This window comes from Sander lucioperca, chromosome 2 (genome assembly GCF_008315115.2).
Source record: "Sander lucioperca isolate FBNREF2018 chromosome 2, SLUC_FBN_1.2, whole genome shotgun sequence".
Taxonomy (NCBI): Eukaryota; Metazoa; Chordata; class Actinopteri; order Perciformes; family Percidae; genus Sander; species Sander lucioperca.
The window spans coordinates 25,538,917-25,563,476 of NC_050174.1; the positions used below are offsets into that span (position 1 = coordinate 25,538,917).

Here is a 24,560-nt window from a genome sequence, read left to right on the forward strand (position 1 = left end):
CTGAGTTAGTTTGCCGCTGTGGTTTTCTTCAAGATGGCGGGGCTGCAGTTGAAGCAGTATGGCAGCGCATGGAGAATAAAATAATTTCAAAAGGTAGTCAGATGTCCAATAGGAGACAGCCGTTTCATATTTATCGGTGAGTATTTCTGTAATCAACTGTTCTCGGGCAGGCTGACCACTTATTCATCCGCGAGAATCTGTAACGTTAAAGCCCATTGCCTTGTTAGCTTATTAGCACGGATGTTAATGTCACCAGGGGCCCGCTGTGCAGAGTAGACTGAACAGATGCGCTAAAACGAGGCTCTTCCCCTGTTATTTAACGATGAATTAGCTTGTTATTTGAACTTGGATTAACAGTAATCATATTCCCATGCCAAAGGACACATGTTACGTTGAAGTCAGATGTTAATTATTACAGTATTAGTCATTGAGTTGCACTAACTTGACATCTAACGTTACTCGTACTGGTCCTTTCTTTCTAGCTCCCAGAAGAAACCAGTGGAGGATGATCAGTGCCTAGATCCCATATTAAGCTGAATGCATTGTGATTTCCAATAATTGAGACAGTGATTCTGACAGCTGTCTACATTAATGAAAAGAACAATGTAGTCAGCTTAGCATTTTCACCTCTGGTACGCGGTCTATACAGGGATGTGCTTCTGCATGCATTCTGGGTTTAGATAAGAAAGTCTCTCAACAGGTCAGATTTTAGAATAAACATATCGGTCTGTATAAGTTGTAATTCGTTATACAGAGGAAATGGAGATAGATGATGTGCTACCCCCTCTCCCCTTGGAGCCACCTGATGATTTTGGCCAAGATGAGGGCAGGGCACCTCCACCACCTCCCCTGCAAACGTCCAGTGACGCAGAGGTAATGGACGTTAGCTCTGGTGGTGATGGATACACATACACCCCAGGGGACGGGGAAGCCAACCCACAGCAGGCCCTCAGCAAGGGCTCGATAACTTTCTATAGCCACCTCTCAGATGAGGCCAATGCCATCCCACCATGCCCTAGAACAGCCCGCCACGCTCTCCCAGTCACCGGGTTCCTACCAGACCTAAAGCTGCTTAGAGACGTTAAGATCCGCGTAAGCTTCACTGAAAGCAGCAATAGCAAAGACAGGAAGGTTTTGTACACAGGTGAAGGGCAGGAGGGAGGAAGTGATGACGGCTTAGACAGCGTAAATGGTGAGTTGCACGACTCGACTAGTGAGCAGGAAGTAGCCGAGGGTAGCTCTGGAGCAGGAAACCTAGCAGGCAGAAGATCAGAGGAGGCTGAGGTAGACTCGGAAAACAAGGTAGAGTTCGCCGTCCTGGACGAGTTGGATGACTTCTACGAGAACTTCCTGGATGACGACGACGTGGAGCACGGCGGCTTTAAGTCTGATGTCATAGTTCAGCAGGAGCAAGCAGATGAGGAGGCCGTAGCTTTCTCCTATGGGGTACGTCTGTTCTTATGTCTGCAGTAACCCATGTCATTATAAGCTACACACCCGTTTTTGCCCTTTACTGTCAAACAGAAATACGGTAGGCCTAATACAGCACATAGAGTACAGTCCATACAAGACAGGGCATTATCAACACTGTCATTAAACACAGCCTCCGCTGTCATTTCAATGAGACCACTGCAATGGCACTGCAGGGGGTGCAGACATGGTGACAACAACGAAACAACAAGGTTGTCCAGTAAAGGTTGAACGTAGGTCAACTTTAGCAGCAATGCAATATCATCCGGCAACACACAGAGCGGGCCAGTCTAACTCTCTGTAGAGTACAATGAACAGCATTATTTTGCCGTTTACCTCGTAATAGATTTGAAAGTGACTGCTGCTGTAATAACATTCTCATAATATTCTAAACTGACTGACGTCAGAACAAAATAGTTACTGACATGCTGGATCATGTCTTCTCACTAATATCTAGAGCCGCAAACAGTGCAGGTTGTAGAGATGGTCCGATACCATTTTTTGCTTCCCGATACCGATTCTGATACCTGAACTTGCGTATCGGCCGATACCGAGTACCGATCCGATACCAGTGTGTCATATATTTTATTATGTTTAAACAACTACTATCCCTGTATGGATGTGATATTATTTCTATCTTTGTTGTTGGTCTGGCTTAGGTTAAACTCTTTGTGAAACATGAACAAACACAAACAATGAACGCCTCAGAACTTTCTTTTATTATCCAGTTTGACAGTCAGTTATAACGGAAAAAGAACATAAATAAACTAACGTAGATTTTCTTTAGGGCTTTATTACATGGTATCTGATCGGTGCATAAACTCCAGTACTTACTGATACCAGTGTTTTAGGCAGTATCGGAACCGATGCTGGTATTGGTATCGGAACATCTCTAGCAGGTTGTAGTGGGAACGCAGCCTAATCGAGGCCAAGATTTCATGGTGGTGGGATTCCAAATTGAGACCACACTTTCTTGAACCTTGTATCTTGTGTTGCTCCTTAACTCCCTGGTGTCCCCCACGTTAAAAAAAAACAAAAAAAACAAACACCTGTAGCAATGCAGATACTTTGTTTTATTTGGTGAGATTGGCTCTGCTATGGTGTTATGTTGAAGTTATGGTAAATATGTTGATGTAGTCGACAGTTGGCGGGTTTCTGCAATGTTGCGGAAAATAGAGGCTGGGTTATACGTTTCTAATTATGCTACAGGGGAAAAATAGCACAAACAGCACAACTATGAATTGGCTGATACAATTTGGGATCATCTAGTATGGATTAAGTATAGCTAGAACTAAGAAAAATAACCATTGTAATGATTTCTTGATTTTTTTTTTTTATTGTAACACCTGAGACCTTTTCTGCATTAAAATGTGTGACTGGTTGAGACAGAATCCAATCAAGCAGCAGACATTTAGTTATGCGTTTGTTTTTTATTACTGAAAATGAGAAGGGAGATGCTGGAAGAGGTTAGTGCCATTTTTAATTTCTCCCATTAAATGCTGGGTGATTTGATGCAAGAGTAATCAATAGAAATAAAAAAGGAGGGATCAAAACCGCTAATATGTCATTTCATTTGTAGCAGTAGGTGATTTAGATTCAGTATGGTCTGTTTGTCAATTCAGAAGGATTTAGCTTTTATGCGTCAAAGCGGCACTGATGTTTTTTTCCTATATGCGTGGGTTTGTTTTCTCCACCAATTGTTCACCTTATGGCATCGCATCAGACAAAACTCCCTCAAACTGGTGACCCAACCTTCTCTCCCGGGCTTTAACCATTGACTCTTCCAGGAGGAGTTTGACAATGACGTCGATGCTCTGCTGGAGGAGGGCATGCCAGTCCCAAAAAAGATGCGTCCGGCAGAGGACAAATTTGGCGGGGACAGTGATCATCAGTCAGATGGTGAAGGAGGTGTTCATCCCATGATGACCAAAATTAAGACTGTCCTGAAGAGTGAGTGGTGGATCTGTCTGTTTTAGGGTTGGGTACTATCTAGGCAGTTTTGGAATGTGGTTTCAGTTCGATGGGACACAATATGATCTGCTCTATTCTAAACAGTATATGCTAGATGTTAAATCTGTTAAAAGTGAATTGATACAAAATATAGGTTAGTATTGGGTTTATAATTTTTAGTATTATGTCATACAATAGTGTGCTGATATAGATTACAATACAGGGTTTACCCGGGCAATTGGTTAGAGTGGTAAGAACTGCACGACTAAAAATGGACAACCAAGTAACCCCCCTTTCTGTGTTGTAGTGCTCTGAAATAGTATCACAGTCGAAAATGACACGCTGATGGGCACCTTTTGACATGTGCACACTGGTGTTGGTCAGGTGGCGAGATGTAAAACACTACATGCAAGGACTCACTAAACTAATCAGGTTTGAAATCCTAATGGCGAACGAGTAAACTCGAGTCTGAAAAGTACATAAATGTAAACATAAAAGTATAGAAATGAGTATCCGAATTGCATTTTGTTAGTTCACTATGTTCAAACAAGCTCATTGTTCAAAGCGCCGCAGATGAGGTATCAAATAATTGTTTAAGGTGTGTGTGACCATAGAAATAACATGGGATGGCATTTCATTTCCATGTGTGTGACCTAGAGCTGGGCGATATGGAGAAAATCAAATATCACGATATTTTTGAACAAATACCTCGATACCGCAACGATATTGTAGTGTTGACTATTGGTGCTTTCACAAAATATTTACACAATGAGATTTTTGATAAATAATCATCAGTAATGTTGACATAATGTCTAAGTGGGTAAAATCAAATAATAGAACAGCTAGAACAGTCTGGTAAGTTCAGAAAATGACATCACTTTACTGTAATGCAGCCTTTAAAACCAGGAAAAGACAATACTTATGCCATATTACAATGTCCAAAATCTAAGACAATATCTAGTCTCATATCACAATATCGATATAATATCGATATATTGCCCAGCTCTAGTGTGACCTGAACTACAACATGTCGTAATGCCTAATCCAACTAGCTGGATGAAGAGCGAGTGTAGTGGTGAACTTCAAACTGTTGATGTTCAGTAACGCTTCACCTGCATGTTTGGTCCTAACCTTACTTACTCCACCTAATTTTCATACCTTAAAGGACAATTCCGGCGCAAAATGAACCTAAGGGTTAATAACATATGCGTACTGAGTCGACCGTTCTCTGGGATATGTTTTCATGCTAATCTAACGGGTCTCTAGCTTTAAACAAGCTACCGCAAACCCGGTGGTTAGCTGCTAACGCTAGCTTTCGGGGCAGAGGGTAAATCACTGTTTCTACACCACTAACAAGGCACACAATAGCACCACACTTCCACGGTAGCATAATGAGGGTCCCTACATGTAAACTGAAGCATTGAGAACTTTGTAAGTGTACAGACAGTTTATTAAAAAGATAGATTATAAAGACACTAGCGTTAATGTTTACATTCGGACGCCATCTTAGAAAACAGTCATGAGCAGACGACAATCTTTTTAATAAACTGTCTGTACACTTACAAAGTTCTCAATGCTTCAGTTTACATGTAGGGACCCTCATTATGCTACCGTTGAAGTGTGGTGCTATTGTGAGCCTTGTTAGTGGTGTAGAAATAGTGATTTACCAAGTGCCCCAAAAGCTAGCATTAGCAGCTAACCACCGGTTTTGCGCTAGCTTGTTTCAAGCTAGAGATGCATTCAATTAGCATGAAAACAGATCCCAGAGAACAGTCGACTCGGTACACATGTGTTATTAACCCTTAAGTTTATTTTGCGCCGGAACTGTCCTTTAAAACTTGAATCCAAACCTGAGGTTAATCGTAGCCCAATGTGAATATCTCTGAAATAGTTGTCACACAATTAGGAGTTTTGTGGTAATGCATAAAAGTCTTCTAATAGTTATTAGAAAAGTTCCCTACATAAAGTAATAGTGTAGTAATTATTGCCTGCATTTACATTTCCCCCCCTATGCCAGGTCGTGGGCGTCCACCCACTGAGCCTCTACCTGATGGATGGATCATGACATTCCATAACTCGGGCATTCCAGTCTACCTGCACAGAGAGACCAGGGTGGTTACCTGGTCCAGACCCTACTTCCTTGGGACGGGCAGCATAAGGGTAAGATGCAACACAAGTGTCTAATTAACTTGTCACACTGATCGACTAGGGCTGTCTTCCTTTTATAATACCATTCAAATTTCATTTGTAATTGTTTTTAATATCCAAATATTTAATGCTCAAATGCAGCCTGTTATAAATGTGTACTACACTACTCAGGCTTATGCATTGTCAGTGCCACTATAAGCATGTGGTTGTTGTTACATGTTCTGTCCACTAGAGGGACTTCCAACATTGGCCTGGCCTTGAAGGGGACCTACGTCATGGCGCATTGCATTTCTGGCACGCCGCTCTGTTTACATTTTCCAGCACGAGCGACAAACACAAATCAACAGAGAACTCTGTAATGAAACATTATCTAACAAGTGTAGTGAAGCGGCTCTGTTGTAAAGGCTAACGGTGCTCGGTTAGCACAATGACATCATGTTAGAAAGCACAGCCAAAACGATTTGTCGTAAACTAAGTAACAACAGTGTTAGCCACGATGCTAACAGCATTGATAACTAAGCCAAACGGTGCTGCCACTACTATTTTAGTGATTTGTAAGCAACCTGTTTTTTGCAGATTGTCACGTTACCGAGAATACTCCCGTAACTTATTGTTCATCAGACGTGGCATGAGAAGAGGGAGATTAGCTAACGTTAGCCAACCTATTTATAAAAAGAAATTTAGAATTATATTTAGATTTTAATTCCCTAATGTGATTCCCTAATGTGAACAGTTTTTCGCAGTGGGTTTGATCTTACTATTTGGGTGCTGTCTGTTACATATTTTGCTCCTGCCATCAGTTTGTGCTGCTGGTCAGTGTTGAGCAACGGCCTCACAATAACACAATCTGCCACTGATAGCCTCCTGTCTGTTCAAGTCTCTTTCTCTTATCTATTCATTCCATTCCAAAAAAGAACATTTGATTACTGAAAAATCACAACTTATAAGATTTATAGGAAATAAATAATTGATCTTTTTTTAAGGCCATGGAGATATTCCAGCTTAGTTCTTGAATGTCTGAGTGAAGTCAGCCATGGTGTCAAAGTGATAACACTGTTGACCTTTTTGTGATGACTCGTGGTCTTCCTTTTTGACACAGAAACATGACCCTCCTACTAGCAGCATTCCTTGCCTACACTACAAGAAAATGAAGGATCTTGAGGAGAAGGAGCTGAATGGGGAGGCGACGCCTAATGACGTGGAGTCTCCTGTTAAGCCTGCCGATGAGGTCAATGGCGAACAGAGTGCAGGCAAGTCAGATGCTACAGCTGAGGAGCAGGACGGTGTCCCTCCCTCCAGTATGACTGACGGCGACCCAGATGTAGAGGCTACCACTAATAACAGCCTGCAGGTTAAAGCTCTCTGTGACATTGCCCACGGAGCCTTAGGACAAGTTAAGGCCAAGGTGGAGGTGTGCAAGGACGAGTCCATAGGTAAGGGCTTTTCACAGCACGTTTCCAGTTATGGACTTTTGAAAGTTATGTTTTTGCTGCCGTTAGAACTCAAGCTGTTTTTTTTTATTTTATTTTTTTTTATTAAGTGATCTAACTTGATAAAACCTCTTCACAGAACTTGAAGAGTTTCGTCTGTACCTGGAAAAATGCTTTGACTTTGAACAAGTCACAGTAAAAAAGTTTCGTACCTGGGCCGAGCGGAGGCAGTTCAACAGAGACATGAAGAGGAAGCAGGCTGAGTCGGAGAGACCGATCCTGCCTGCCAACCAGAAACTCATCACACTGTCGGTCCAAGATGCACCAACTAAGAAAGGTAACAATTCTATACATTCATACTTTGTGAATTTAATACAACTTTTTAAGAAGAAGGCAGGTGTTAATTTTTTTATTATCGTTTACCAATGAAACCATAAAATAAAACAAGAATACATTTATCCTTATAGAGTAGTCTGTGTAGCCTAGAGCTGGCTACCGTATTCAATACTTTTTAGGCACCGACCGCATTGCCTCTAAAGCAGAGGTTCTCAAGCTTTTTTCAATAATGTTCCAACTTTTAACAGTTTTTTATAAGCCATGTACCCCCTAACCAGCGCGAATAATTTTTGGTAGAAAAGTCTCTATAAAGAGGAACAATACAGCGATGTCAGCGATAGATTTACTAAACAACAGCCTTGGACCTGGAAAACATTTAGATGCTGATGAAGAAAGGTGACAAAAACCTTGGAAAAAGACGGTAGAAAGAAGGAAGGCAACACTAGGGCGACAAAAGTGACAAAAAATTCAAATAAGCGACAAACTTCGAAAAAAAGTGACAAAAACTTTGAAAAAAGTAAAGAAGAAAGGCAAGCATAAGTCAAAACAAATGACAAAACCTTCAAAAAAGGTGACAAACTTGGAGCCAAAAAAGACAGAAGTAACTACAGCCTTGTAACTGAAAAACATTTAGCAAAAAATCTCCCGTACCCCCTGCAGTCCTCCAAAGTACCCTTAGAGGTACACGTACCCCCATTTGAGAAACACTGCTCTAAAGTATCGAGTATGTCAAATGGATTTTATGAATTGGTATCGAAAAAAGTATCGTTCAGTAACCTGGCTGGTATCATTTCTGTTCCTTTTTGCCTGTCAAAGCAAGGCTGATTTCTTCCTGTGGTCTTAACTCTTCTGCAGTGTAGTGTAAAGGAACTTATGAATTGTCAGCTTTAGATCTTTTTGCAAAAAGTGTGGAAATTAAAATCAAGTGTAGTAAACCTATTTTGTCAGCCGAATCGTATTTAGCCTTTCAATACAATTATTCCTTCCTTTTTTCATATAGACTATCAAGCAGTGCTTTATTGAACTGAGAGATTATTTTTTTTAAAGATTATGTTTTGGGCTTTTCCGCCTTTAATTTTTGACAGGACAGCTAGGTGAGAAATGGGAGAGAGGGGGGGGTGGAGACATGCAGGAAATTGTCACAGGTTGGATTAGAACCCTGGACTTCTGCGTCGATGCATGAACCGCTCAGTATATGTGCGCCTGCTCTACCACTGAGCCAACCCCAGAACTGAGAGATTTTTAAACGGGGTTCGGCGGGACATTCAGGATGACAAACACGTTCACGTAATAAACTAAACGAGCCAGTTAGCCCTCCAAGCTAACGCGTCCTAACTACCAAGTAGCTCCGGGTAATAAAATAAAAACACAGAGGCTCTGTAAAATGAACCAGCGTGAACCAAGACGGCTAATACACTTTTATTAACTCCCATATTGACAACGGCAGCGCGTAAAGCTAGCTTTACTTCTTCTGTTTTTTACCCTTCACAATAAAGCCCAACTTAAATAAAATGTAGCGTACACTACACTAACGACATTTTGTTGCCGTCACTAGATATCAAACAAAAGCCAGAGACTGGGGGATTTACAGCTCATAGCAACTTCTAGTTCTAAGTAGAAGGCAGGGTATAACCTTATTCTTATCTGCCCGGGACAAGCTTCTGTTCCTGCGGGCAGCTGCCTCCAACTCACTCAGTCTCACCCTGCTCCCCACACTGACATATTCACCGAGCGGTAGAGCTTAGATTGGGCCCAAAAAAATCAAGCCCGACCCTACCCGAGCCTGTGCACGTTGCGTCCGAGCCCGGCCCGGCCCGACACATTAACTGTAATTATGAGCCCGAGCCCGATTTAAACCCGACATTTTTTTAATACGTGGGCCGTTATAACTGACGTTCTCAACTACAATTCCGAGTTGTTTGAACTACAGAAATCTGTTTAGAATTATCTCAGTAAATACCGGTAATGCAACAAGGACGAAGCATGTAAATTTCGCTGTTTGTTTATTCAGAATGGAACGAATTGCAAATGGATCCGAATGAAGAAACGTATAAAAAAAAAAAAGAAAAAAAAGTGCCCCTAGCTCCCTCAGCCGAATAGTGTGGGTAACAGATTGAGGCAGCAACATAATCAAAGCCCTGGAACCATATAGGAGACACGATGTAGCCCAGTTTACCTCACGTCAGTGCAGGACATCCACCCAAAGAAGCTGGAGAGGCATAAGAGGCGGGAGAAGCTGGAGAGGCATAACTTGCTCCGCACAGAATAAGGCTAATAAAGTAATGATTAAAAAAACACAAATGCTTGATCAAGGGCCCGGCCCGGCCGGTCGGGTTCGGTCTCGAGCAGAGAATCTAAACTGTACCGAGCGGACAGGACAACATGTTGGAATGATTTTAGCCAGGAGAGCAGCGTGAAAGCGATGAGCACTCACTCAGTGAGCGCTCCTGACATCACTGACTGACAACAACAACAACCAAAAAATGACTGCTCGACTCAGCCCTAATATCTGTGCTATCATTGTTAAAGATGTCCTTTTTAAGTTTGTTTGTTTGATGCATTTTAATTTTTCTATTTTAACAGAATTTGTCATCAACCCTAACGGGAAGTCTGAAGTTTGCATCTTACATGAATATATGCAGCGTGTCCTAAAGGTTCGACCTGTTTACAACTTTTTTGAATGTGGTAAGTTCTTTTTTGCAAGTGTCCTTAGAGAATTGAGGTGCAACTTTTTGTTTTTCTGGGTCAAAATTTCAAATGACAACTTCTTTTTTGCAAATGCAAATAAATGCTATAAAGTTGAACAAAACACCTATAAATTTTGTGTGAAAATTTGGTTGAAAGGAACCCAAATTTCGGATGTAGAAACCTTCAAATTTGACCCGAGGACAGCAGGAGGGTTAAAGTCCTATGCCATTCTTGCCTTATCAGGATTAAAAGAGTTAGCAGGTTTATATTGTGATGTGTAAATCTACTCTGCTCATTCTGTTGTCATCTACAGCCCAGCACAGCACACCTATTTTCATTAGCCCCCTTTGTAGTCCCAGAAATGTGCACACAAAACTACTGCTATTAATGAATGAACGTTTGTTGTTGAGTGTAACTTGATATCAAATTTGTGTGCCCCGCAGAGAATCCAAGTGAACCCTTTGGAGCGTCGGTGGTTATAGATGGAGTAACGTACGGCACAGGAACTGCAAGCAGTAAAAAACTTGCTAAGAATAAAGCTGGTAATTCCTTTTATTTACAGTACTTGGCATTGTGATAGACCGGTTGGTGTATTTCACCACTGAAGATACAGTATATTAGCTCAGAGTACTACTGTCAGTGGGTGACATTGGGATTGCTTATGGAGACATTTTGAAAATCCCCATTATTGTAAATATGTTGTTCCAGTTGTCTTAAATGTCCAGCAATTAAATCCGTTTAAAGTGCCCATATTTTGCTCGTTTTCAGGTTCATAATTGTATTTTAAGGTTGTACCAGAATAGGTTTACATGGTTTAATTTTCAAAAAACACCATATTTTTGTTGTACTGCTCCTCTTTTCACCCTGTGTTCAGGTCTCTGTTTTAGCTATAGAGTGAGACATCCTACTTCTGTACCATCTTTGTTGGGAGTCGCACATGTGCAGTAGCTAGGTAAGATCACATCAGCTAGCTGTTTCTCTAACTTCAGTCAGTACAAGGCAGGATTAGCCGGGAGACTTCTTCTAAACGAGGGCGCATTTCCAACTTTGCGTGGAATACCTGCAGAACAGGGACATGGAAGCAGTTCTTTTGTAGATTATGGTGAACTAGTGTGTGTTGTAGCAGTGTTTTGCCATTGAGAACGAGGGAGCATGCTAGCGCTAGCATGCTAGCGGTTAGCCCGCTCGTTTTGGTTAGTGACGAAAGAAAGCCGTGCAGATTTTGAACAGCTCACCCGGAGACTGAAGGCAGGATACATTCAGAAACCGTATCTCACTCTAAACAGCATGGATGTTTGTTTGTTTTTTTCCAAGTTTGTATGCGTGTGGAAGCACCAGAGACACAAAATAACTCTCCAAATCCCAGAAAAAGTGATTTTTTTTTTCATAATATGGGCACTTTAAGGGCTTCTCACAAAGAACCGTCTTGGTCCTGGGTGTATAATAATCAAACTATATTTTACACATCATGTTGTAGGTGGATGGCACTGACTGGAATGGAACATATGTGAATTATAGTAGTTTGTAGTTTTCTTTAACCAAATGAATCCGCTGACATACCAAATGCTTATTGTTACCCAGTTTGGTGTGGCCACAAGAGTGCTTATAATGGCGCTTTTCCATTACATCTCTAGTCTCTACTCGCCTTTTTTGGTTTTCCATTAGGAAAAAAGTACCTGGTACCTGCCAACAGGTACTTTTTTTAGTACCTCCTCAATCGAGGTTCCAAGCGAGCTGAGGCAATACCGAAAGGTGACGTGAAAGCGACAGAGGGGGGTGTCCTGAACAAACCCGCCATTTTTAAATAGTTTAGCCAGCTGTGTTTTTTTGCTGCCTCCAGCTTCTTTTGAAACAAAATGTGTCTTCTGGCAACAACACACCTTCCATGTTCTGTGTGTGTGTCGCGTTAGGTCACGACAGTTTACTGCTGCGCCGCTATGACGACCAGCCATGCTGAGGCGGTACTAAAATCTGCAGTGGAAAACAGACGCAGAGTGCGTCGAGGCGAGTAGAGTCGAGGGGAGTCGAGCAGGTACCGTGTAATGGAAAAACGCCATAAATGGAAGACCAAGTTGTTCCCCACCCACTTAATTTCCTTTCACAACAGTCACTCATCTTTGTCGCACCTTCTGCAATAAAGACTACAATATACTTATTACTACTACTATATTCAGTAGATGGTTGCACGGGTACATTTGCATGTTGTAATACGTCACTTCTTTTGCTCCCAATGGTAATTTGGTGTAAACTTCAGCTCGAGCCACACTGGAAATCCTCATCCCTGACTTTGTGAAGCAGACCTCGGAGGAGAAGCCTGTTGAGGGCGATGAACTGGAGGTACTTCTTTTTCTTTCTCCTATTTCTGACGTTTATTTTTTACCTGGAATCTTTTTCAGTAAAGTGGAATAGAGTAAGCTAAAGGTCATGTACGTGTCGCCAACATTGAAGGCAGGTAACATGATTTGGACAAGAATTGTTGCCAACAATAGAATAACAGAGTAACACACAACAATGGTAACACTCTGTACTCTCCTCCACAGTATTTTAATCATATCAATATAGAAGACTCAAGGGTGTATGAGCTGACCAACAAAGCAGGACTACTTTCGCCATATCAGATTCTTCATGAGTGCCTTAAAAGGTAAGAGGTTATGCATTATGCCACCAAACAAGTACATTTTTATGAATATTTTCGGTCGTCATTTTTTTTTCCTTTCAGGATTATATCTATAATGAAGTTTAGTCTGATGCAGTGCATTACAATGGAACACAGTTCATTGCATTGAACACAAAAAAATCTGCACGTTATGTAGATGAACTAAATCGAGTGCACTCTACCTGGTAATGGCGTGTGTCCACCAAAGGGTCTTTCCTGACGCCAGTGTATTTTTTTTTTAATCCTTTGCAATAATTTCTTTTTTATCATATTTACTCACATTTGGTATAGGGTTGCCCGATATTGACAAAATGTGATATTGCGATATTGAGTGTGAATATTGCGATATTGATAGTCATTCCGATATTCTTAAACCTATATGAAAACACAAAAGTTGAAAATGCATCAAAATAGATTCATAGAATATCAAAACAGGTTTTCGTACAACCTAAGGGTTTATTTAAACGCGCTTCGCAGTTCGCACTCTTTCTGTCCTCACACTTCTCGTTTCTTTCACTGTCTCCATGTGCATCTCACAAAATACACGAATATTGCATACTTTTCAGTACATTTTCGATATTGATATTGCACGTGATATTGCAAAAACGCTATTGAGTCGATATATCATGCACCCCTAATTTGTTATTTTTTTTTCGGGTCACCAAGAGTAAACAAGGTTCGGGTCACAAGGTAAAACTTGTCGCTGTCAGATTTTACTCAGCCATCCAATCACAGTGGAGGAGGGGCGGGACAAATACCACGAAGTCCAACCATCACATGTACACGTGCTGAACGACTTTAATGACCTGTTGGGTCATTGTTGCCAAGGACAACAAAGAGCCAGGTTGCAGATAGGCCTGTCACAATAACAAATTTTGGTGGACGATAAATTGTCCCAGAAATGATTGCGATAAACGATAATATTGTCATTCTGAGACCATTTTCATCTAATATAATGATAATGGCATAATAATGCAGGTACACTTTTTCAAAGATAAATAAACTTTTATTTCTAAAGAATATTTAACACTGGAACTGGAAGACATTTTAAATATCCACAAGAAATGAACAAAACAACCAAAAACCATAAATTAAATGGACTCTGTCTCTGTTAACAAAAAATGCACTTGAATGAAAACCAAACACAATCAAAAACAATAAGTTAAATGGAATTTTTCCAGCCGCGATAATTTCCATTTAAAAATGATCTAGCTCATTTTTATTTATCATGCGATTAATTGATTTATTGCATATTGCGACAGGCCTAGTTGCAGATATATATATATATATATATATATATATATATATATATATATATATATATATATATATATATTATATATATATATATATATATATATATATATATATATATATATATATATTTATAATGTACTGTTATGTCTTCCCTGTAGAAACCATGGAATGGGAGACACCAGCATTAAATTTGAGGTGATCCCTGGGAAAAACCAGAAGAGTGAATATGTGATGACGTGTGGGAAGCACACCGTGCGTGGATGGTGTAAGTAGATCCTAATCCTCATCTAACCACATAGTGGCAGTGAACCAGTACAGCAAACCAACATACATAACATACAAGCAGCTTTCAGTGACATGTTTTGTCCCCTTGTCACTAGGCAAGAACAAGAGGGTTGGCAAACAACTGGCATCTCAGAAGATCTTGCAGATGCTTCATCCTCACGTCAAGAACTGGGGTTCACTGCTCCGCATGTACGGCAGAGACAGCAATAAGATGGTCAAGAAGGTAAGTACTCTCTTGAACCAGAATCTGAAGAGGATTTATTGCCAAGTAAGACACTTAAAGGTACACTGTGTAGTGTTTTTATTAGCTATAATCAATGTCTTCATTCATAAATATGTCCTCATTGGTGTAAAATGACCTCTGCCAATGATCGTAAGTGAAGAGTTTCTTATCTGTATTTACATTGGACGGGCAAGTCCAAGGAGGCTTCCATGTCGTTCCGTCATTTTGAAAAACTCTAATGGCTGAGAGGGACATAAAGCACTAGCCTACCTGTCTAGCTAATCCACAACGCGTTTTCGTTCTGAGCCAGCGAAACGGAGAAGGAGATCAGTGAGAGGCGCTGGTCACTGCCCCGGCAAATGTGAAAGCCTGCGCTGCTCTTTAGTTCATAATGGAGGATCATACTTATGCCGAGCCACAGGAGAAGGAATCCTCGCCGCCAAAAAAGCGAAGACATGGTGTCATAGCTTCTTGGTACATAACGGCTACCGTAGTTGCAACACGCATTTGAAAAAGCGAGGCGCTAGAGAGCACTATTCGTCTGAATGCAAAATACAATTTCACCGCTAGATGGCAGAAATTCCTACACAGTGCACCTTTAACACTTGAAAAGAATTTGCCATGGTGGTTGGCACATATATTAACGTATTAAACATGAATATGAAATAAACAATAAATACAAAAATGAATATATATACACAACATAGCTGTTTAACATTGAGGGCAGAAAAGCGGCTGGAGAGGTTTACTGTAAACTCATGGAAACCTTTGGAAAAGTCTTTGTTTTGTGAAACAATAACCATATAATATCTGAGTTTACGTATCCTAAAGCATAACTCTCGCCAAAATGCAACCTAGGGTGTTTTTGTGAACGTACCCGAGTCAAACTTTCGTTTAAAAGCATATTTAGGACGGAATCGCCACTTTTAAGATTGACCGTATTCTCGTTTTTCGGTCAGATGGTCTTTTTGAATGGGAGAGCTAGGGACACTACTATGATCACATCAAAATAGCTATTTTTAAACCACTAAGAAGGCTCGACACAACATGAGACTTTGCTCCAAGTATCACCAGGGGCTCTACACCTTAACCAAAGCATTGACAACATTGTTTGTGTTCACAGAGTTTACTAAAAAAGGTTTTGAAAAATAGTCGAGGGAGGAGAGTAAAGATGGAAAGCTCCTAAAGCTTAGTTCCATATAAATGCACGGATAATTCGTTGTTTTGTCGTTAGTGAAACACAGTATTGACCTTGTAGTTGAAAAAGGAGCCTAGTATAAGAATGACATTTCCTCCTATGGAGTCTGTTCATTCGCATTCTGAGATCGACACTTTTTGACTGAGAAAATGACGGATAGGAAAAACAACAATAATAATAATAATAAACAACAACTACCACAATGAGTTGTTAAAACCTTTCTTTTTAGTAAACTCTGGGTACACAAACAATGTTCTCAATACTTTTGTTAAGGTGTAGAGCCCCTGGTGAGACTTGGAGCAAAGTCTCATGTTGTGTCGAACCTTCTTAGTGTTTTAAAAATAGCTATTTTGATGTGATCATAGTAGTGTCCCTAGCACTCTCATTCAAAAGGCCATTTGACCGAAAAACTAGAATACGGTCAATCTTTAAAATGGCAATTTCGTCCTAAATATGCTTTTAAATGAAAGTTTGACTCGGGTACATTCACAAAAAGACCCTAGGTTGCATTTTGGCGAGAGTTGCGCTTTATGAGGATAAGAGATGTGGTTATGAGGATTGTGTTAACTTTGTTTCCACCTCACATAGTGATGCCTGCCAATGCGGTCAACAGTCGAACCCTCACAGCAATTAAAATGCCTTTTTTAGAATAAAACCCTCTCACTGTAGAACCTTTCCACTTTGAGTAAGCAGTTATCGGGCTATTTCAGTTGTACTTGCCATTAACACTTTGCCTTGCTAACTTCACTACCTGCCACATCAGAGAGCCACCAGTGAAATGCTCTAAATGAAGATAATTCATTATGCAAGCACATCTCATGACTTTTAAAAACATCTGGTCTTTTGCAGGAGAGCTCTGACAAGAGTGTGATTGAGCTCCAGCAGTATGCCAAAAAGAACAAGCCAAACCTTCACATTTTGAACAAACTGCAAGAGGAAATGAGGAAACTAGCCACGCAGAGGGTGAGAATTGTTCCCTTTTTATGCAGCATGCAGAACATCTATTTTGAATGCCATTTGGATTGTAACCACTGTTAAACATGGGTCCTGTCTTCCACAACCCCCAGCCCAACTTTCTATGGCTGCTGTGTAACTCAGAACTTAGATTTCCTTTTGAAATTGGTTTCAAACATGAATGAGGGAAGAGTAATAGGCCAAAGCAAAAATCCAAGCAGACATTTTGACAGCACAGCTGGTACTAACATTAACGGTGGCTCTGCTCTATTCAAGTGAGCCAGCAGGCACAATTCCAGGACCCTGAAACTGAAGCAGCTAAATAATTCATTTTATGATTTACACCTGTGATGTCCCCACTGTGACATGTTAAAATGTCGCCTGGGAGAAATGCCTCCTGTATTTGCTTTCAGAGTGTAGGACTTCTCGCATTAATTTTCGGGCTGTTTGTTTGTGACATTTGTTTATTCTTTTCTTCCCCTGACAAGAACCAAAAGGGTTTACGTGTTGTACATCAGACATGTTGTCACCAGAGAGCTCGTTGAAGGAAAGACGAGGTGGTAGTTTGGGTGGTAGAATTTTGTTTTTGGCAAACGGTAAATCTGCAGGGCCTCAATTAATGACATTGCCACTGCCGTGTAGAGCCCGACCAATATATCAGTGGGCTGATATTATCGGCTGATATTAGGTATTTTCCAAACTATCGGTATCTGCATTTATAATGGCAGATTAAATGAATATTTCAAAAAATAAAATAAAAACGGACGAAACCCCCTTCAACCATGTTCTGAGTGTTGGTGTTGCGGAGTTTGTCCACCAGAGGACGCTCTACAACCTCACTGTTGTTTTACCCTTTAAGTTTCATATCTTAAGTTTGTATTTTTATACATTTTATTTATCAGAACTTTAATATATTTTGATGTTCCTCTGTTCTGTTGTGACAATAAAACAAACATGTTTATTTTTAATCATATTTTAGTGAGGACTCATAAATAACTACAAATAACTAATGTTAGGGAAATCTGTTTGTTTTTTCTGGGGAAAAAATAAATAAATATATATATAAATAAATAAATATATATATATATATATATATAGGCCGATATATCAAAATATCGGATTTTTTTAAATCACCAAATATTTGTATCGATATCGGCCTTAAAAATGCTTTATCGGTCGGGCTCTACTGCCGTGATTTCTATATTTTAGAATTGAGAATGGATTAAGCTTTCTTATTTTTAACATCTTGTATCGTTTTCAGAATGCACTCGTCATAATTTGCTTGCTTTTTATTGTATTTCTGTACCAGGAGGAAACTAGGAAGAAACCCAAGATGACCATAATGGAGTCTGCCCAGCCAGGGAGTGAACCCCTCTGCACTGTTGACGTTTAAGTCTCGAAATCACTGATGGAACCACAGCACTGAAACCCTGTCACTGTCAGACATGACACACACACACACGCACACCACCATCCGTCACCTAATTATGCATCACTGAGATCTAATGGCAATATAGTTCCACATTGACCTGGCCAGGTAGCTCGCTGCTTGCTTCCTTCGCCCATGTTTCATTGGTTCAGCTGGTAGATGTAAGGGTAGGTCTAAATGCACTAACAGACAGTAGAGCAAATATCGTCTACCTCTCTAGATGCATCCTCGCTATGCCACTAGAAAAATAAAAAAATCGCCCGGGCTACAGAGAAGTTAATGTGACTTGATAACACATGAACCACATCAAAATAGAAATGCATGCTTGTTTTGATTGCGTGATTGTCGTTTTTAACACTCGCAATAGTACCAGCACCTATTAGTTTTGTTTGTGCTTACAGTATTTGAAAGGGACTACTAATACTTGTGTATTTATACCATTTGTTTAATTAGGGAAACAAAGTTGCTTGTTTATTGGGTATTTTGCTGGTCTGTGTTCTGGATATTTTGGCTGATGGATACAAAACATGCCGTTTAGTTTTTCCTCAGAATGGACAGTTGCTGTTTTGGTTTGCACGATTTGAAAACATGTTGATGAAGTGATGACTATTCAGAACTATTGTTATGCACTTGTGTCCGGTCAGATATTTTTGTTGACTGATCATGTTGGTACAAGATTTTCTGCTTTTAGGATATTTGGGGTGACTTCCATTTGGAGGGAATTGTTGCCTTTTTTTTTTTTTCGTCTTTTGCTTTGGCAATGCAAGTCTCATCCTGCTTCCCATGCCAACACTGCAGTAAACCCAAGCACATAGTACTGTAATATGTTTAGGGCAATTTATCATTTCTTTGATGCTCTATGTTCTTGCTAGCTTTTATTAAAATAATAATGCCATGCACACCAACTAACCATTTGGTACATTTCCGTAGCTTTTCCGTTTTGGTGCCCTTAAGAAATTACGTTGGCTACGTGTTGCCTTAGTTCATCCATTTCATGAAGGGCTCAGAGTATAATAAAGTACATTGGACCTAAAACACCCTTCAACAGGAAGAAGAAAGACCAAGTCCCCTTTACTTGATGAAGCATTTATTGTTAAGCCAGTTAGTATTTTATTAAGAATAGCTGTAAAACAGATACTTTAGGGAAAATGCCTCCAGCATGTGCTGATTTTTAAAGACTCAATCCTTAATGGATTGTGTATTTTGTCATTGTGATAATTGATCATAGTTTCTGACCACAAGTAGAATACATTTTTCAAAAAGGCAGCCTTGTAAAAATTTAATTGGTACACTGATGTATACAAAATGCGATCGAGTCATTTAGTTCAACACAAGCTGATGAAAGTGTGTATACCAAAGCTTACATACAGTCTTATGCATTTTATAGAATTAATGTTGCTGCAAACTACAGAAAAAACATCTTGACATGGAAAATACAGACACCTTACTTGCTGGAACAAAAATAGAAACTGCTGTGCATTTGTCAAAGTATTTGGCCTGTGGTTTTTCTACAACATATTCAAGGACACATTGCAGTTTAAACACAAGGCTGTTGTGATATTATAGATTGCTTTAAGAATGTGCTCCCCCCCCCTCTGTGCATTTGTCTTGCCAAGTGTGTCGGTGTGAGAAGAAAAACAAATACTGCTTTGACACGTGTTGCTGTTGAGCTGTACCAATGAATCGTTTTGAGATGTTGCTGCCTAGAAAATGACGTATTGCAACCTGAGCTCTATGACTTCAGTGATATTTGTTATGCAAAATAAAATGTCTTGACTAATGACTAGAAGGGCTTTGTTTTATTCAGTCACAGAATGATGAAACACTCATACAAGAGAAGGTTAATCTATTTATTCCATGGTACCCACAGTTTAACAAGGTATCAGTTCCAGGAAACCAAAGACTACATTTTAAATCTAAATAGCGTTGTGGTTTTAAGACAGCTCATAAAGTAACCCACTTTTGAGTGAACACAGCTGACAAAAGTTCTTGAACTAAGAAGGCATAACAGGCAAAAGGGAATGTCCATACAGCTCAGTTATAAGCAGAAAACTGTTCATACTGTTAACACTAACAGTTTATTTGAAGCTGAAATGAATATTGCATTACAAGATAAGGACTGGTGAGTGGTAAATAAGTATTTGGATGAACTGACCCTTATGAAGTAATGACTATTGGGCCTTACACGTTACTTAAACAGACGACCGAGGGGAAAAAAATGCTTTCAACATTAATTTCAAAGGTTCCTTTGAGTACTGTGTGTACATACATTTCTAGTATAGAAAGCCCATGCTACCTATCAAAGGCCAGGGTGCGTTTAAAGTTAAGATACTTTGACAACCTACTATAACAGCAGTACATACTGATTTGGCCAAAATGCAGCATTCAGTATGCCAAAAATCCCCAGATGTCGGACCAATCTACCTCGCCTACTGTGTCCCACAATACAAAGTGACGCAACAAATTTGTTTACTTACTTAAGCCTGACCTAGCATACTGCAAAATAAATGGATTTAACAGTTTCACCATGCGTTCTCCCGACGAGTGCACTATGCAGTACATACTGCGCTCAACTGTAGTATGTACTGTCGTAGGCGGTTTCAAATACAGCCCGTCTCTTCCTTATTGCTTGCTGGTCTGCTGCTGCTGGGAGTCGTAATCCACCCTCTCCAGCAGCAGAAGCATCTCAACGTGCATGGTCTGAGGGAACAGATCCACGGCCATGGCTCGCACCGGACGGAACGGGGCCCCATGAACTCTGTTGGATGGCGCTCTGCACAGACTAAAAGACAAAAAGTTACAAATGACTTTTATAGAACCGACCACCTTTAAAGTGCTCATATTATGCTCATTTTCAGGTTCATAATTATATTTAGAGGTTATATCAGAATAGGTTTACGTGGTTTAATTTTCAGAAAACAATATTTTTGTTGTACTGCACATTGCTGCAGCTCCTCTTTTCACCCTGTGTGTTGAGCTCTCTGTTTTAGCTACGGAGTGAGACATCTCACTTCTGTTCCATCTTTGTTGGGAGTCGCACATGTGCAGTCCGACAGGCATTAAGATATTTAGGTCCGAGCCCGACCCGATCTCGTTTTTTTGTCATACTAATGACACATGTACGTTTGTTTGTGTGGAAAGCTTTTGCTAAGAAACTGTAGAAAGGCATTCAGAAATGTCAACAGATGAGCTCATCAGCGCACACGGGGCAACAAGCGCACGATAACACAGGCGCCCACCTACATAATAAGCTTTTTTAAAATTTAAAATGTTCAATGCCTTATCGCGCTGATGTGACCGAGCCCGACCCGAACCTGAACTTAATTTCTAAATATCTGTCCGAACCCGGCCGGTACCGTCGGGTCCCGACCGGCTCGGTTCGGGTATCCATCCTCTAATGTGCAGTAGCTAGGTAAGGACTACTAGCCAGTCAGAAGCAGAGTATGAGGGCGTGCCCTGACAGTACCTAGGTAAGGACTACTAGCCAATCAGAAGCAGAGTATGAGGGCGTGCCCTGACAGTAGCTAGGTAAGGACTACTAGCCAGTCAGAAGCAGAGTATGAGGGCGTGCCATGCTAGCAGCTAGGTGAGCATTATAACGTGTGTTACAAAGTGACCACGTTTGTCTCTGAAGTAAAGGCTGGACTACAATAGATAACGTGCACAAAAAGATATAACACAATAAAGGAAAGGGAAAAAGGCAAAAAGCATAATATGAGCACTTTAAAATGTTATATTACAGTAGAAATATTTATTCAGGGTTTTGTTTTCCCTTTCACAAGTCAGTTAATAAAGCGGATACCCACAAACAAATTGCTGCTTTAAAAACAGCAACATGATAAACACATAATGACTCACTCAATGAAGTTGTTCATGGCTGCCTTAGCATTGCATGCCACATAAACCAGCCTCTTCAGATGTTCTGCCCTCCTGATGGCCAGGATCACCTTGGAATCTGTTTCATTAAGACCAAAACCTGATATGTGACAAGTCCTGAAGCGAGTGAAATTCATTTTCATGTATTGACCCGTTTACTCACGTAGGCCTGCCCTCGGCGGATCCACAATGGCTGTGAGGTTGGGTGACACGAGAGCATTGAGAATGTTGGGGAACACGTCCTCTGCTTTCCCACAGTGGAACTCAACATTACTCAGACCTTCAAATACAAACAAATGAAAAAACAATTTAAAAAAAACAAAAACGGAACATGCACTTTTAGTTGATACGCAAAATAGGTCATTTGAAACCAGGACTGCACGGTACCCATCCACCACTACCAACTTATCAATACCATCATGACCTCTATGCTCTTTACACACCGACAAAAACATTAAGGGGGAAACACTAAATACTTCCAATTACTACAATAAGTTTGGAAAAAAATAGATTGGATAAGATAGTACTTTTGGTAACACTTTACTTGAAGGTATCTACATACAACCCAGTCTCACGGCAGTTCGTGAAATGGTCACGTTATTTAATCTACTGATTCGAGTACACGGACACGTTTATCTCGGTGTTTTCGTGGTGGCCAGCACGTTTTTTAAACTAATGTATTTCAATGGGAAGCATCTTTCGTGATCACAGCACGACTACGGTAGCGAGTAGTGTGAAATGCCGAAAATCCGCGCAGGGAGGTCGGTTGGGGGGGTGGATGGGTCAAACACCACAGGACTTTCACCCCGGAGACCGGGGATCGTGGCCCGCGTGTCACGTTTCATTTCCCCGTTTTTCTTTTCCTAAACCCAACCGTCCCGTTGTTGTCACACGTCCCCCAGAGACTGCGGATTGTGGCCCGCGTGGGACGTTTCCTTTCCCCGTTGTTCTTTTCCTAAACATAACCGTCCCGTTGTTGTCCCGCGTCCCCAGAGACCGTGGATCTTGTCCCGCCGTGTGATATGTCCTTTTCCCGTTCTTTTCCTAAACCCAACCTCCGGGTCAAGATGCTTCCCATTACGTGCTGACCACCACGAAAAAAAGCGACAAACGTGTCCGTGTATACGAATCAATAGATTAAAAATAACGTGACCATTTCACGAACTGCTGTGAGACCGTGTTGCTACATAAGAGTGACATAACACTGTCATGAACACATGACACTGTCATGACACATGAACCCTAACCCTAACCAGTCATGACAAAAACCGAATGACACTAATAGAAGCGTTATGTCATAACGTTTATGACTTGTTTATAATGTTTATGACATGTTCATGACTGTGTCATGTCACTGTTATGTAGATACCCTTAAGTAAAGTGTAACTGAACTTTTTTTGTCGTGAGGGACATTGTTAAATGAACATCTATTAACTTGAACTCTGTCATTACGGACCATCCTACATGTAAGAATATTCCCACTGCATACATTTATCTGGCGGTAGTTAGAGGTTGTCTGGCCTCTTACCGTTGAGCTTTGCATTAACTTTGGCATCCTCCACAGCTTCCTGGCACAGTTCGATCCCAATCACCTTCTTCACCCTCTAGAGACAAAAGTCAACGGAAATGTCAAAACTGGCCAGAACCTCCATTTTCACACCAGAAAGAATAGGAAAAAACAATGCAGAGGTTGCTGTATGTGAGAGGAAGTTGGGACTTGTAATGCAAGAGTGGTCATATTCTTTGCTCAATTTCAAAAATAATCTTAAGAGTAAACAAAATTAATTACAAAAAAAAAAAAGGTATACACAAAAATGATGAGAAACATTATAATACAGTTATCTATTGCTCACTCATGTCAGTTGTAATTATCAAAACAAGGTCAAAGGTGAATTAAGTCTGTGACAGACGACTAGGTCACCTTAGCCAGAGAGATGCCGATGGTTCCAGTCCCACAGCACACATCCAGCACTGTGCTGTCCCCATCCAGCTGGGCCCATTCCCCCACAGCAGAGTACAGCACCTCTGCAGCTCCTGTATTCACCTGCCAGGACAGGAACCAGCATGTATTTGCAGTGGTGGAATATAACTTAAGTAAAAAAAATGTAAAGATTTTTTTGGGACATTTCAGCCTTTAAAAGGTGCACTATGAGTTCCTGCATGATGTTACTTCTGTTGAAGTACCAAGTAAATTTCAAACAAAACAGAGCAAGTTCGCCCCTCCCCCCATGTTTCTGTAACTGTCATGACTACTGTCACTAACCCCCACCCTCTCCCCCAACCATCTTGTTGGTGATTGGCTGGAGTGGTTTGTTGTATTTTGGTGCACAGCCTGTGCCCCTAGTGTTTGTTTACGACCCCTGTGTTGTCTCCTGAGACTGGGCTGTTTCACGGTGTGTTCAGGGGCCAGGCAGCTAGTGGATCAAGGAGAGATGCCTACGATTTGAGACAAAAATGAAATTGCGCTGAAACTATGCAGGAACTCATAGTGCACCTTTAATGGAAAGAACAGCTAGATATGAAAGGGGAGAGAGAGGGGGAAAGACATGCAGGAAAATCATCTCAGGTCGGACTCGAACCCTGGACCTTCTGCGTTGAGGCATACACCTCTATATATGTGCGCCTGCTCTACCAGCTGAGCTAACCCGGCCACTAAGTAC

General features: G+C 40.7%; 2 protein-coding genes and 1 long non-coding RNA gene across 3 annotated transcripts in view; 2 read left to right on the forward strand and 1 right to left on the reverse strand.

Annotated features, from left to right (window-relative positions):
• On the forward strand, nucleotides 1-19,804 carry dgcr8 (DGCR8 microprocessor complex subunit). The gene is made up of 14 exons (XM_031300544.2): nucleotides 1-136; nucleotides 483-1,446; nucleotides 3,258-3,420; nucleotides 5,438-5,580; nucleotides 6,668-7,001; nucleotides 7,138-7,335; nucleotides 9,918-10,019; nucleotides 10,466-10,564; nucleotides 12,277-12,359; nucleotides 12,563-12,663; nucleotides 14,094-14,200; nucleotides 14,316-14,443; nucleotides 16,491-16,604; nucleotides 17,905-19,804. The coding sequence occupies exons 2-14, from the start codon at nucleotides 760-762 to the stop codon at nucleotides 17,986-17,988; spliced, it is 2,343 nt and encodes a 780-aa protein (XP_031156404.1). The 5' UTR covers nucleotides 1-136; nucleotides 483-759; the 3' UTR covers nucleotides 17,989-19,804.
• On the forward strand, nucleotides 1,453-2,799 carry LOC116050473. The gene is made up of 2 exons (XR_004105099.2): nucleotides 1,453-1,944; nucleotides 2,370-2,799. It is a non-coding gene; the product is annotated as an uncharacterized LOC116050473 (long non-coding RNA).
• The window catches only part of trmt2a (tRNA methyltransferase 2 homolog A), a 10,183-nt gene continuing 5,238 nt past the window's right edge, over nucleotides 19,616-24,560 (reverse strand). Inside the window, exons 8-12 of the mRNA XM_031300546.2 lie at nucleotides 23,822-23,944; nucleotides 23,429-23,504; nucleotides 22,064-22,180; nucleotides 21,883-21,979; nucleotides 19,616-20,806 (exon numbers count right to left, since the gene is read on the reverse strand). Of these exons, the coding sequence (XP_031156406.1) occupies nucleotides 20,647-20,806; nucleotides 21,883-21,979; nucleotides 22,064-22,180; nucleotides 23,429-23,504; nucleotides 23,822-23,944 (573 nt within the window). The 3' untranslated portion in view covers nucleotides 19,616-20,646. The remainder of the gene's footprint in view (nucleotides 20,807-21,882; nucleotides 21,980-22,063; nucleotides 22,181-23,428; nucleotides 23,505-23,821; nucleotides 23,945-24,560) is intronic.

Excerpts from the sequence above, each read along its gene's own strand:
- dgcr8 (XM_031300544.2), top strand. The coding sequence starts at position 760 with ATGGAGATAGATGATGTGCTACCCCCTCTCCCCTTGGAGCCACCTGAT. Across the intron at positions 5,581-6,667 it reads TTGGGACGGGCAGCATAAGG|AAACATGACCCTCCTACTAG; the intron begins GTAAGATGCAAC and ends TTTTTGACACAG. Across the intron at positions 12,664-14,093 it reads CTTCATGAGTGCCTTAAAAG|AAACCATGGAATGGGAGACA; the intron begins GTAAGAGGTTAT and ends TCTTCCCTGTAG.